General features: G+C 35.6%; 1 protein-coding gene across 4 annotated transcripts in view; it reads right to left on the bottom strand.

Annotated features, from left to right (window-relative positions):
* CCDC152 (coiled-coil domain containing 152) overlaps positions 1-15,519 on the bottom strand; it is a 31,822-nt gene that overhangs the window by 9,994 nt on the left and 6,309 nt on the right. For all 4 annotated transcript variants that reach the window (XM_059173905.1, XM_059173904.1, XM_059173902.1 and 1 more), the window contains one exon: positions 11,758-11,826. In XM_059173905.1, the coding sequence (XP_059029888.1) occupies positions 11,758-11,826 (69 nt within the window). The remainder of the gene's footprint in view (positions 1-11,757; positions 11,827-15,519) is intronic.

The following is a 15,519-nucleotide window of genomic DNA, read 5'->3' as shown; positions in this document are numbered from 1 at the left end:
AGCCTCTACTATATGGGGGGGGGGAGGTCTGTGCATAGCACTGGGAATGTTAAACAAAATTATAGCTCTTCAAAGAAGAGCGTAATTGTAAAACAGATGTGGAAGTAGTTACAAAATGCTATGATAATTGCTCTGTAATGGCAGTGTGTCTGAAATACCATGAGAGCCCGTGGAAGAAAAGTATCAGTCAGCTGGAGGTCAGGAAAGGATTTACAGAACAGGAACCACTGGCAATGAGACTTAAATGAGAAGGGTTACTCTATGCTGAAGGGAGGCATTTCACATGCAGAAAACTGCAGAGACCTTGGATTTGAGTGAGTATAGCATGTTTGGGAAAATTACAATTCAAGTAGAGTACTGTTGGAGTGTAGACTGTGGGGAGGACGTACTAATTAGGGTGAAGCCATATCCTAACAGAAGGTGGACATATTCTGTATGAATGACTTTAAATTTTATTTTATAGGTTATAGGATTTTTAACAGTAAAGTGAAATGATTAGTTATAGGTTAAAAAAATTATCTGGCAGTGTAAAGGATGAATGGGAGAGTTTTGACCCTAGAGAAATGGGTATTAGTAAAAATAGATCAAGTAAGAAATAACAAGATCCTAAATTAGGTCAGTGGCAGTAGGACACAAAAGGAAAATGAAGATGATTTAGATAGTAAGGTGGTAAGATTACGAGAGACTTAGTGACTGCCTGAATAGCAGAGGCAAAAAAAAAAGGGGGGGGGGTACTTTGCTTTGTAGGTTGGGTAATTTGTTTAGGTAACTGAAAAATGTTCATCAGTTTGGGAAAAATTAAAGGAGGAAGACTTTTTAGGAGTGAAATGATGAGTGCAGATCTTTACCACGTTGAATCTGATTGCTTGGGATATTCAGGGAATATTTCTGGTAGGTTGAGAAATATTCAGAAGTGGCCAAAGCAAAGTATCCTGTAAAGGAGACTGAAAAGCGTCCAGAGATGCAGGAGAGTGATGATAAAAAAAAGAAAGGTTAGAGGGGTCATAATCAATGGCAATAAATGCAATAAAAAGATCAAATGAAAGCTCTTAGAATCTGAAAACTTTGGGAAATGCCCAACTGTTGTCAGTTGAAGACCATGTACAGATGAAAACTACATGAAGATGAGGAAATGGATAGTGAGTACAGACCATTCTTTTGAGGTTTGATTGTAAAGGAAAGAGTGAGGGCAATAGGAAGGAATAAATCCAACGACAGGGAAACATTGTTTTCTTGTTTGTTTAAGAGATGGGAGAAAGCTGAGTTGTTTAAATGCTGAGGGGGATGGACAGCAGAAAGAGAAATGAAAAACAGAGAAGAGGGGACAATTGAAGATACAATACCCCAGAAGAGAGACAAGAGTTAAACCCAAGTGGAAGAGTTAACTTTGGATGGGAAGAAGGATTTTCTTTCTTTCTTTCCTTCTTTCTTTCTTTCTTTGTTTTTTTAAGTGAAGAAGGAAGATAGTAAGGATATGTCCAGGTATGTATATATTTGGGAAGGATGTGGCGGGAAGAAGAGGTAGTAGATGATAAGAATGAGGTAGTTTACAGGGTACTTGAGGGGCTCAGTCATTAAGCAGCTGCCTTTAGCTCAGGTCATGATCTTGGAATCCCTGGATGGCTCAGGAATCATCTGGGCTCCCTGCTCAGTACGGAGTCTGCTTCTCCTGCTGTTCCTCCGCCAGTTCGTGTTCTCTCTCTCTCTCAAATAAATAAAAATCTATAAAAAAGGATGAGGTAGTTTATGTCTGACGGCTTTCATTTTTTTTTTCTGTGAAATAGAAAGTAAAATAAGTTGAAAGAGAAACAGATTTAAAGTTGGGGGTTTGAAGAGTGAAAAGTCTGAAAAGCCAGGTAAATGAAGGGTATAATTGAAACTGAGATTTATAATTAATATGGGTCTGTAATGTATGATTGGATTGATCCATATTTGAGGATTAGTCTAATTGGTATTACAGAATGGGTAAGGGAAATAAAACCACTCCCAAAAGAGATGATAAGTGATATTCTAAGCTAGATATCTATGCTAAAAAGGAAGGGGAGTTTTATCCTACAGCAACATTATTGAGAATATAGTTATATTTACTTAATGTCTATTCATGTAAAACTTAAATTAAAAAATGAAATGTATTAAAATATGGTTTTGCATCTTTAATTTGCCCTATTGTTTCCAACCTACCATAGTGGACATCTTTTTATATATAACCAAAAGCCCTCTCATGACACAGGATGATGAAGGAGCAGAGCCTGACAGTTTCCTATACTCATTCTTGTTAACTTCTAGGTGTTTTAAGGAAAAGCAGATATACTTAGACCAGGAAAAATCCCATTCTGATATAGTGTGTGTGAGTAAGTGTTCAAAACAGAGCCAGGATCTGCACCTAAGCCAGACATAAATGGTGCTAAAAGCTAAAATTAGGCCAGGAGTAGGCATGGCACCAAGACTAATTCAAAACCATTGTGAAACAGAGACCAGAGCTTGAGTTCAGTAATTAACTAGGACCAATGACAAGGCTGAATCAGACACTAGACCTGGGTAACAATAATTCCAGTTCTGTATTATTTAGAATCAGTTTGTTGATACCCACAAATAACTTGCCAGAATTTTGATTGGGATCAAACTGAATTTATAGATCAAGTTGGGAAAAACTGACATCTTGACAATATTGAGTCTTCCTATCCGTGAACATGGACTATTTCTCCATTTACTTAGTTCCTTTTTATTTACTTCAGAGTTTTATAGTTTTCCTTATATAGATCTTGTGCATATTTTGTTATATGTATACCTAAATATTTCATTTTGGGGCTGTCAATGTGAATAGTATTGTGGTTTTAATTTCAAATTCACTTATTCACTGCTGGTATATAAGAAAGCAATTGACTTTTATATATGAACCTTGTATATTGCAACCTTGCCATAACTGGTTATTAGTTCCAGGTTTTTCTTTCCTTTTTTCATATCTTTTGGATTTTCTACTGTAATCTATGAACAAAGACCATTTTATTTCTTCCTTCCCAATCTGTATACCTTTATTTCTTTTTCTTGTCTTATTGCATTAACTAGAATTTCTAGTTTAATGTTTAAGGAGTGGTGAGATAGGCTCTTTGCCTTATTCCTGATCTTAGTAGGAAGCCTCAAATTTCTCAGCACTAAGTATGGTGTTAGCTGTAGACTTCTATAGATGTTTTAATCAAGTTGAGTACATTCCCTCTATTCCTAGTTTACAGAGTTTATTTATTTATTTTTAAAGCATGAATGGATGTTGGATTTTGTCAAATAGTTTTTCTTTTTTTTTTTTCTTTTTTTTTTAAGATTTTATTTATTTGACAGACAGAGATCACAAGCAGGCAGAGAGGCAGGCAGAGAGAGAGGAGGAAGCAGGTTCCCTGCTGAGCAGAGAGCCCGATGCAGGGCTCGATCCCAGGACCCCAGGATCATGACCTGAGCCAAAGGCAGAGGCTTTAACCCACTGAGCCACGCAGGTGCCCCTCAAATAGTTTTTCTGCATCTATTAATATGATCGTATTTTCAGTCTGTTGGTGTTCTGGATTAAATTAATGGATTTTTTTATGTTAAACCAGTCTTGCATACTTGAGATGAATTCTACTTTGTTGTAGTAATAAGCCTACTGAACCATTCTTCATTTCTGTTATAGTGTTTCTAGTCTCTAGCATTCCTTTTTGTTTCTTTCTTAGGATTTCCATCTCTCTTACTGGTACTGCCAGTATTTTCTTGCATGCTACTTGGTCCATTACAATCCTCAGCATATTAATTATAGTTGTTTTAAAATTCTAGTTTGTTTATTTATTCTTTTATTATTATGTTCAGTTAGCCAGCATATAGTACATCATTACTATATGTAGTTTTTTTTTAATTTATTTTTTATTTATTTTCAGTATAACAGTATTCATTACTTTTGCACCACACCCAGTGCTCCATGCAATCCGTGCCCTCTATAATACCCACCACCTGGTACTCTGAGCTCCCACCCCCCATATGTAGTTTTTGATGTAGTGTTCAACTGTTCATTAGTTGCATCATCCCACTCCAATTGGACCGTCAAACCATGGGGACACAGTAGTCTTGTAACGTGATAGTGGTGAAATGCGTCTTGTTAGTAGAATGTATGTATTTTAGAATTAGGAAAACTGGAGATTTTAGAGGATTTTGATCTCTATAACAAAGGAGTTTTACTTTCTGTTATTCAGTTTTATATGATTTTCAAGCTTAAGGTTTTTAAAATTTGTTTCTGTTTTGTTTTGTTTTGTCACAATAATTAAGGGCTGGATGCTGCCTAAAAAACGTTGTGCTAACTAGGCAACTAATACCTATGTATCTATTGGAAATGTTGAATTATCTATTACTGAAAGATGAAAGAAAAGGGTATTTGATGTTTTCTAATTTATAAAGGTATACTTGCTTCTCTTAGTAAGTGAAGTATCTGTAAAGGGAAGCTAATCATCTCTACATACCTTCCCTGACCATTTACTTCACTGAAGTTATCAATATTAGCAGCCTTATCTGTATTTTTTCAAAACTTTTCTCTTAGCTAATGTAATTATTTATAAACATATCATACATTTGTACTGGTTTTGTTTTTTACCAATATAAAATTGTATTATATATATTACTTTGCAAAAAAATATTTCCTAAAAATGGACATTCCTTCAAGTCTGCAATTTTTTCTATGCATATATCTACATACATTTTTATGATTTTATATAAATAGGATCTATCATATATGCTGAGTTTCTTTTAGGACACTCTTCCCTTCTCTTTCTTTCATTTTCTTTCTGCCTTCTTCTTCTCTCTTTTTTTCCTCCTTCTTTCTCCCACTTCCACAGCCCTGGTGTAATTGTGTTTCCTTATCAGTTTTTCCCCTTGCACTTAACCTCTGGATCATACATATGCATACATATACACATTTCCATATATATTTTTAAAGATTTTATTTGATAGAGATGCAGTGAGAGAGGGAAAACAAGCAGGGAGAATGGGAGAGGGAGAAGCAGGCTTCCCGCCAAGCAGGCAGCCTTATGGGGGGCTTGATCCCAGGACTCTGGGATTACCACCGGTGCTAAAGGCAGATGCTTAATGACTGGGCCACCCACGCATCCCAATTTCCATAGTTTTATTCATATATTTTACCCATTTAAAAATTCTATTTATCCCTGCTAGTCAATTTGTAGAACATGTTGTATATTGTAGATATAAATTACATAGGACAACAAAAGGAAAAATAAAATAAGATGAAAACAGAGAAGGAGGCAAACCATAAGAGACTCTCAACTGAAGGAAACTGAGGGTTGCTGGAGGGGAGGTGATTGGGGGGATGGGGTAACTGGGTGATGGGCATTAAGGAGGGTACAGGATGTGATGAGTATTAAGTTGGTTATATGCAACCAATGAATCACTAAATTCTACTCCTGAAACTAATAATACAGTTTATGTTATCTAAATTGAATCTAAATTGGTTATATGCAACCAATGAATCACTAAATTCTACTCCTGAAACTAATAATACAGTTTATGTTATCTAAATTGAATTTAAATAAAAAAAATTTTAAAACTGCATTGGTATTTGAAAACATACTGTTTTTTTAATACTTTTCTTTTTAAAGATTTTATTTATTTATTGAGAGAGAGAGACAGTGAAAGAGAGCATAAGTGAGGAGAAGGTCAGAGAGAGAAGAAAACTCCCCATGGAGCTGAAGCCCGATGCGGGACTCGATCTTGGGACTCCGGGATCATGACTTGAGCTGAAGGCAGTCGTTCAACCAACTGAGTCACCCAGGCATCCCAGAAAACATACTGTTTTTCAAATACCAATGCAGTTTTTAAAATTTTTTATTTGAAAACATATTGTTTTTAATATTTGGAAACATTTTTATTTGAAACCTATTGTTTTTCAAATAAATTACTTTCTTTTTACTTTTCTGTGACAAAATAACATGTAAAGTTTTCTTCTTATTATTATTTTATTGTATAAAATAATCCCCAAGCTCATTTGACAGAAGAAACAAATAAGAAAACTGAAAAATAAGAAGAATGTGGAAGAGAGGGAGTTTTGTTACCAGGTAACAACATGCTCTGAAACTGCTGTAATGAAATCAATATGGTATTGGCATGGAAATTGAAACCTACATCCCCAGAAAGAATAGAGAACTAGATTGTAGAAATAGGCCCAAATATTTGTTAATGTAAAATATGACACAAGAAATATTTCAATTTGTTGGAAAAAGAATGGCATTTTAACATGTGGTGCTAGCACAACTAGCTTTCATCTGGAAGAAAAGGTTGGATTCTTTCCTACCACATTAAAAATAAATTCCAGATGGATAAAGCTGCAGTGTAAAAAAGAACAATAAAAATGTAAAAGAAAATTCAGGATATAACTTTCGCTGTATGCAGAATGCAACCTAGAGCTGTGGGGTGTCTTAGTCAATCTGGAAACCTCAGATACTACATGAAGAAGGAAGAAGGAAGAAGGAACAAGGAAGAACTTTTTCTTCCAGATGAAAGCTAGTTGTGCTAGCACCATGTTAAAATGCCATTCTTTTTCCAACAAATTGAAAATTTGTGTCATATTTTACATTAACAAATATTTGGGCCTATTTCTACAATCTAGTTCTCTATTCTTTCTGGGGATGTAGGTTTCAATTTCCATGCCAATACCATATTGATTTCATTACAGCAGTTTCAGAGCATGTCGCTACCTGGTAACAAAACTCCCCCTCTTCCACATTCTTTTCAGTTTTCTTATTTGTTTCTTCTGTCAAATGAGCTTGAAAATTTTATACAATCTCCCCCATCGCCAGTTTAGAATTTTAATTAAAATGGAATTAAATGTATATATTAACTTGAGGAAAACTGACATTTTAACAAGAAATCTTCCCTCTGCCAGCAAAACTGATTAACCCATCTAAATGTTAAACTATTGCATATTATCTGACTTAGGCACATTTTTAATTATGCTAAATAGAACCACAGAACTTATCTGTGAACTAAAGCCATCTACTGAAGAAATAGCTAACTTCCTTAATATTATATTACACTTCAGTTGGCTCTATGTAGCCTTTCATTTGTAGTACAAACAACATAGATTATTGTTGGCACTCTTGTGTTTTCATCACCCTACCAGAGTCTAGGTTAGATTTTCAAATACGGATTCCCACTCTGGCTACCTCCTTGAGGTGTAAGGCTCTTGCTGCTCTGGCTGGAGTATCTGTAAATTCAAATAGCATTTTGAATCATTGTAGAGTCCGCCTGGTCCTGATATTCTCTGGCCTAGGCAAAATTCATTTTATTCTCTTGGACTCTAAATCTTGTGATACATCTTTCTAAAATTAGTTATTCTCCCTTGGTATTGAACCGGGAGGTCCATAAGTGTACATTGTCTTTGTATTCATTATATGATTACAGTGAGTTGGCTTTTTTAAATGTCATTGATGATTGAATTGCTTAGCTTTGTAATAATTTCATTCCATAATGAGCTAGATAGTTGTACATTAAAGTTCCTTACATGGTTGCCTGAATTAAGGCTGTGTTGATTTAAACTGGAACTCTCCTCCAGCAGCATTAACTCATTTCCTGGAAAAGTTTTTGTCTTTTAATTAACTGAGTGTTTTTATTTTATCATTTTTTAAATAGGAAATTAATAGTTATATAACTGCCCAAGTTGCTCTTTGTCTTACTTTGTTTCGCCTTGGTTTCTAGATTTAGTATTAACTTTTGTGCTATACTGAAGCAACTACCCTTTCAGTTAGGCTACTGATCAAAGTATTTACCTAACTCTCTTCTTATTCATCATCAGCAGGGCTTGCATTATCCGTGTACAATCTGTGCAGCTGCATGGGACCCTGCCCGCAGAAGGGGGCTATCCTTGCTTTAACATCCTGCCTTCAATGTCTAGACTTTCTTAACAATTGGGTCTTTGAACTTAATAATCTGGTCTCTGAACTTACATTTTTAAGTAAGTTCTAATGGGACAATGGAGCATGTGTGCAAGCAGAGAAGGTAAGGGCATTGTCCACAGCCACTGCTCCTTGCCACTACATTCATACGCTGTATTTGCAATGCCCCAGGAGCACAGAATTCTGGTGGACTTAGGATGCCTGGGAGCTCAGCAAAACTCAAAGGTAAAGTACAAGGTAAACATGTTCCATCTACAACTAAGTGAGCAAGGGCCCTCATTTTCTTTTGACCTAGAACTTGCTTCAAATGCAGAAAGAAAGCAATAGCATTCTAAGAAACATGAATGACCAAGCAGCTCTATCATATCCTTGGTTAATTCTGTTATTTCCCTCTATTATACTTAAAAGGATGACATGAAAGGAAAGAGAAAGATAGGAAAATTCATAGTTCCTTTTCCTTTTAGTTCTTTGTTCATTGGGAAGTGAAGGAGGGCAGTATTGGTACAATGTGCAGGGACCAAGAAGTACAATGAATAATAAATGATTTAGGTAGTTTTGTGCAGCATTTTCACTATTGTGGTAAGAATGAAACAGATGTGCATGTGCATATACAAGCTATGAAGTATTAGTTGTGTGCTTTTGTGAATTAATTACGTATCTTTGAATTTAAAACTGGCATGTACAATATAAAGATGAATGGTAATATTAATGCTCCTAGTTAAACATTTTTATTTATTTATTTTTTGCCTAGAGCAACATTAACAGAAAGTACAAAACCCTGGCAAGTTGAGAGAGACCACAGAAGAAAAAAAGCTCTATATTTTAGAACCTTATTTATTTATTTTTGAAGATTTTATTTATTTGACAGACAGCGATCACAAGTAGGCAGAGAGGCAGGCAGAGAGAGAGAGAAGGAAGCAGGTTCACTGCCAAGCAGAGAGCTTATATTTTAGAACCTGTAATGTTACTTTTCCCCTAACTTTTGCACATTGGGCTTCACATTTTCACTTTTGCGTGGGGCCCTGCAAATTATGTAATTGGTCTTGTTTATGGGTTTTGTGCTTAGGTTTCTTTTAATGTGCCTTTAGCAAATCTCTTTTGGAAGGATGCAATTTTTAAATAATGAAGGTTCTGAAGTATATACTCACAGTAGATCATTTCCCCACATAGAATGTACTTGTATAAATGTAGCATTTTTCCAAGGATATAATAGAAACTAATATGTTAAATTGTGTTGAAAGAAGTATTTCTGTATTTTTCAAACTACTTTTAATTCGAGCAATACTTTTTCCTTTAGGAGAAAACTAATCTTTGATTAGCTTACTTTCTCAGATTTTTCTTTCATAGAATAGCACTCAATCATGTGCTATTATCCTTTTAAAACATTCTGATCAGTGATCAATTTTGATTAATCATTTTGCTTACTATGATTGATTGCTATGTATAGTACAGCTTTACTGTACAAAATCAATGTCTTTCTGAAAACCTACATTGATAGAGTATGGGCCTAAATACTTTCAAGTTATTCAGGTTTAGTTCAGACAAGGAAAAAAAAAGCAATATTAAATTGCAAGAAATTATCTAGAGATAATTGGCAAAAGTAAGCTTGAATTCCACTGATTTTAGCGAAGCTCTAGATTTGCAGCTGATTTCTTGTGTTTCTTTTCTCTACAACACCCTGCCCATGTGTTTGAAGTGTTTTTTGTTTTAAGAATTTTATTTATTTATTTGACAGAGAAAGACACAGCGAGAGAAGGAACACAAGCAGGGCGAGTGGGAGAGGGAGAAATAGGCTTCCTGCTGAGCAGGGAGCCTGATGCCAGGCTCCATTCCAGGACCCTGGTATCATGACCTAAGCCAAAGGCAGACACTTAAACAACTGAGCCACCCAGGTATCCCCATGTGTTTGAATTCTTAAATTTCTGAATTCTCTTCTAATGAACAAAAATCTCTGAATCTTGTTTTCTTTGCCCTGGTAGCAACTAACCATAAGCTAGATGGCAGAATGACACTATCTTTCATACAATGAATTACTGAGGTTCTCCTAAACTAGCATATAATATAATATACAGTAATATAATATAGGAAAAATCCCTATCATTTGATATATTGTGATGAATCATACTCTAAGGACACATGTCCATGCTTTAAACTCCAAACACACATTACTTCTAAGAGAGGGTATTATACCTGTGAAAAGATTGTATCCTTGACCATTGATCAATATTTGATATCTTTTTTACAAAAATAATTGTAATTCAGTAATGAATATATTAAACATTAAATTTCTGGGGCTTCAAAGTAACTTTACTTTCTGGTAGATGTTTTATTTGAACAAAATCCTGGAAAAAGTTAAATACCATTTGAATCTGGGACGCCTGGTGGCTCAGTTGGTTAAGCAGCTGCCTTCAACTCCGGTCATGGTCCCAGCGTCCTGGGATCGAGTCCCACATCTGGCTCCTTGCTCAGCAGGGAGCCTGCTTCTCCCTCTGCCTCTGCCTGCCATTCTGTCTGCCTGTGCTCGCTCTCTCTCCCTCTCTCTTTCTCTGACAAATAAATAAAATCTTTAAAAAAAAATACAATTTGAATCCTAGAATAAGAGGACTGTAAGCATTATGAACATTCACAACTTCTAAAATGCAGTGAGGTGTATTTATTTAGTCACAGAGAAGGGAAAAGTTGTTTTGAATCTCAGCATTGAGATGGGAAAATTAAAGCCCAAACTAGGTGTGGGGTGGGATTCAAATGCTGAAAAAAGTGAGCAGATTGCTAGAGCCAAAAAGTGAAAATCTGTGGGACCTCAGGGGATCAGAAGTCTGAGGGACTCAGCCAAAAGAACAGGCACTGGAGATGGTGTTGTTCCCTATCTGTTACCTTCCCTGATCTCCACAACAGCTTTTAGTGGTGTATCGATAGGAAAATGAATCCTTTCTGTACTGCAGATGCTGCTTTGACAGTGTAAATGTGAAGTCTTTTAGTACAATTTTTATATTTGTTCCATCAACCCTTGAGGAAATATTTTAAGGTAAAACAATGGTGGGGGGAGTAAGAACTAAGAGTAATTCTTAAGGATAAGTCTCAATTAGAACATTCAAAAAACAATAAGGAATAACATGCCAAAGCAAATAAATGATGTGTAAGATTATTATGTTTCACCTCCATATGTAAAGTACTTTATGATAAAAAAGATGACTAAAATGAAAAATTCTTGTTTGAAGTGAATTTTATATTGGGAGGGACTCTGAAGGTAGTTTCATCTAATCACCAATATAGTAGAAGAAAATCCCATAAACACTGCACTGTAGTTAAATCAGAACAGGACAAAACACTTGTTTGCTTTGCGCATTTCGTCAATGAACAAGCACATTGGGTTAGCAGGACTAGCAAAAATAAGGTAAGTGGAGATGTTGGCTTCATTTACACAAACATAGCCTCATTTATGATGAAAATTAAGTAGGAAACTATCATGCAGTTTGAGTAGTATATTCATCATGTAACTACTAGTAAGAAAATACCCTTCAAAACTGAACACAAGGTCTTTAAAGACCAAGAGTACCAAGAATAAATATATTCCTAAACTTTTGAAAATAATAGAATTATTATGACCAATTATAAAACATCCCCCTTGATGTCCCTGTCAGAATCAGACTGAATTGTCCTGCTCCTAGTATTTATTTCCTAATAATTTAGGAAAGTATGATTTGCTGGTGAGGAGTCTTGTCATTAGCTGATGAATTTAACAAGACCAGATTAGAAGAAACTTATGGTCAGTGATGTAAAAACTCTATTTTTAAAGCTACTCAAATATAACGTATTTTTAGAGATTTTTTTTCTAACTTACCTCTCAAATCATGTTGAGATTTAATGGTCTGTTGTAGCCCTTTTATCATATTATGAAGAGTAGCACATTCTAAAATATGAAAGACATATTTGAAAATTGTTTTTATTTTAAAACTACTGTCACAAAGTTGAAAGGCTTAAAATACTTAATTGACAATTATGAGATCTTAAGGCAACTAGCAATCTCAAAGTAGATAATTTAAAGATAATTTAATAAGTACTTTTTAATCACCCTTTAAGTCAAGTACATCCTGGGATTTGGTTATGAGTTTTCTACCTACAATAAATTCAGCATAGGAGGGATCCCCCACTCCATATGCTTTAAAAATATTTGCCCTAGAAGGAAGGTACACTTGGATATGTCTGGGGCCTTCACTGAAAGCTTTTACACCCTGTCATGTGAACATAAGTTTTCAATATACTCTTGGTTATAACTAGCAATAGATAAGCCTTTAGTGGGTAGCAAAAGAGCTGGAAACTTCTCTAAGTCAAGCAGTCCACTTGGCTGTAAGCCCCAGGATATCAGGGACTATTTTCCGTTCTGTTCACATTTCTTCCTAGTATTCAGAGTAGCTGTGGTCCATAGCAGACACTCCATAAATATTTGCTGAGTGATTGATAGACAGGCAATACTCTAGTAAACTGAAGCAAGAAAAGGTTGGTAAAGCTCTGGTCTGAAAATAACATATTATATTGCTATTTTAAGTGCTTTGCAAATATTGAATAAGTTAGCCCTCCTAACCCTGAGGGGTAGGTCCTAATATTTATTTCATTTTACTTCTGAGGAAACGGACATGCAGAAGTTTAGTAAATTGCCCAAGGTCACACTTATAACTAGTTAATTAGTAGAGCTACAACTTGAACCCCAGCAGTCAGGCAGTAAAGACTCGAACTTAACTACCAAAGAAGACCAGCCTAGGAGCACTCTAGAAGAGTGCTGAAAATATGAATTGGTTAGAGGCCCTGGAAAGAGGGCAGAAACAGAATCAGAGAAAGATTCTTTCTGACAGTGATTCCTACTGAATTTTTACTGAAGCTTCGGGAGCACAGGTTGCACTAGTTTAAGTTTACAATTATACTAGCTAAATACATAGTGATGAAAAGTTCACAAGAGTAAATTAATATCTTTAAAATCTTAAAACTTGTAAAGCTGAAGGACAATTTTCCTTTTTTTTTTTCCTTTTAAAGTAGGACAATTTCAACCAAATGTGCTTGGCTTAACAGCTAATAAATATTGAGTTTTATTCTCTTTCCCTCAGTTTTAGAGGCCAAAGATGGACATTCAGCCAGTATGCACTCATATGACATTCTTCTGACTGACATTCTAGTTTTGTCTGTTTTGATAGTTAAAACAGACAATAAGCATCTGTTTTGATAGTTAAATATTAAATAATGTATTTGTATCTAATAATAAAAAGTTATCTAGTATAAAAATACCAATTATTGAATGTTTACTCTGCCAGGCATTACACTAAGTACATTACAAACATTATCCCAATTAGTTTTCAAAATGCTTCTGAGAGGTTGGTATTATTAGCCTGATTTTATAAAGATGGGGGCAGTCACCCATAGAAGTTCGGTCACTTGCCCGGGATTCCAGAGTAATTGGAAAGGATGGACTTGAACATAGGTTTTCCCCATCTCAAATCCTGCTGTTAATCTGCTTTTCACTACTTCCTTAGGAATTATAGGATATGCTGATGAAACCATGAAACTTGGGAGTCTGAGGGACAAGAATAGAGTTTCCTCTTTTTCACTCTCTAGCTATGACACCCTGGACAATCTACTTAACCTATTTGATCTTTACATTCTCTATCTGTAAAATAAAACTATGGATAATTCCCTTCCTCCCTCACATATAAGACTAGTCTTATATGTATGATGGTTCTGACAACAAAATGAGAAAACGATACTTTCTGAATTTATTCACAAACATTCAACACTGTTATTGTTTTTATTGGTCTCCTCTGTCTCTCAGGAATTTGTATACACCTCCTTTCCTTTGCTCATTTCATTTTAGTTGATTGTGGCTTCTCTCACTAGACAATGAACTCTTTCAGGTAAAGATCATTTCTAATTAATTTTGATATTTCTGTCATCTAACATGGTGACTATTTCATAGGTGTTCAATAGTATTTTTATTTATTGACTGAAGGAAAGAACCACTACCGTGAGGGGAGAATGAAAAACTTCGCCTTTCATTGAGAGGTCTGCACCGAGTCTCTATGTACTTTTTTCAACTAATGAAAGTGTTTTGTAGAGTTAAAACCTTTATGTAGATAAAAGGTTCTACTACTGTGGTTTTTCACTCCTCCATGCATCCCCTCTACCATCCCTACCACCTACTCAAAGTTCCCACCATTCCCCCCTGCTTTCCCCCCCTCATTGGTATTCCCTAGTAACAGAATGATGGTTAATTCACATTTGACATAGCCTACTTCATATGTTGCTATGTTAGCTGCGACGATTAGAAAATTAAGGGGGTGCCTGGCTGGCTCAGGCAGTGAAGCATGTGACTCTTGGTCTCAGGGTTCTAAGTTGTGAGCCCCACCGTGAATGTAGTGATTACTTAGTATCTTAAAAAAAAATTAAGGAGGCATAGATTCTGCCATCATTTCTCTTTTTGCCTTCTAGAGGAAGTAATCCAGCAATTCATGAAATACGGTGGCTGAAGCTATCTCAGTACAGTTGACCATTGAGTATCATGGGGCTTAGAGCAGCTGACTCTTGTGCAGTTGAAAATCTGAGTGCAACTTTTGACTCTTCAAAAACTTAACTACTGGGGCACCTGCTGTCTCAGTTTTTAGAGCATGTGACTCTTGATCTCAGGGTTGTGAGTTCAAGCCCCACTTTGGATGTAGAGCTTACTTAAAAAAAAAAAAAAGTTTGGGGCACCTGGGTGGCTCAGTCAGTTGGGCATATATGCCTTCAGCTCAGGTAATGATCCCACGGTCCTAGGACCCGAGTCCCCCACTGGGCTTCTCGCTCTGCCTCTCTTTCTCTGTCTCTCGTGAATAAATACATAAAATCTTAAAAAAAAATAAAGTTTGGAATCTTTACTAATAGCCAACTGTTGAATAAATCCTTACTGATAACACAAAATATGTGTTAATAGATTTTATGCTATGTATTATAGCCTATATTCTTACAATAAAGTAAGCTAGGGAAAAGAAAATTATCAGAAAAATCACAAGGAAAATACCTTTACAGTATTGCACCGTACTTATGAAAAAGCATGTGCTTATAAGTAGATTCATGTAGTTCAAACCTGTGTTTTTCAAAGGCCAACTATAATCAGCAAATTGGAAACAGAACCCTGGAACTGAAACTCTAGATTTTTTTAAATGTGTATTTTCAAAATATGAACACAAGGTGGCTCTCTTGACACTTTTTCCCCCAAAGGAAATTGGTTCAATAAAAACTGTTTATAAGGTAGAATACCATTCGTTATTTTATTTTAATTTTTTAAAAATATTTTATTTATTTATTTTACAGACAGGGATCACAAGTAGGCAGAGAGGCAGGCAGAGAGAAAGGGGGAAGCAGGCTCCCTGCTAAGCAGAGAGCCGGATGCGGGGCTCATCCCAGGACCCCAGGACCATGACCTGAGCTGAAGACAGAGACTTTAACCCACTGAGCCACCCAGGCGCCCCACCATTCATTATTTTAGAATAATGGCTTTTAACAAACATTTAACAAACATTTTTAACAAATTTTTTTTTTGCAAATATTTACCCACATCATTTTTGTTGGATTTTATAAT

Source organism: Mustela lutreola, chromosome 5 (genome assembly GCF_030435805.1).
Source record: "Mustela lutreola isolate mMusLut2 chromosome 5, mMusLut2.pri, whole genome shotgun sequence".
NCBI classification, from domain to species: domain Eukaryota; kingdom Metazoa; phylum Chordata; class Mammalia; order Carnivora; family Mustelidae; genus Mustela; species Mustela lutreola.
The sequence above is the reverse complement of the archived record's forward strand: the minus strand, read 5'-3'. Positions and strand labels throughout refer to the sequence as shown.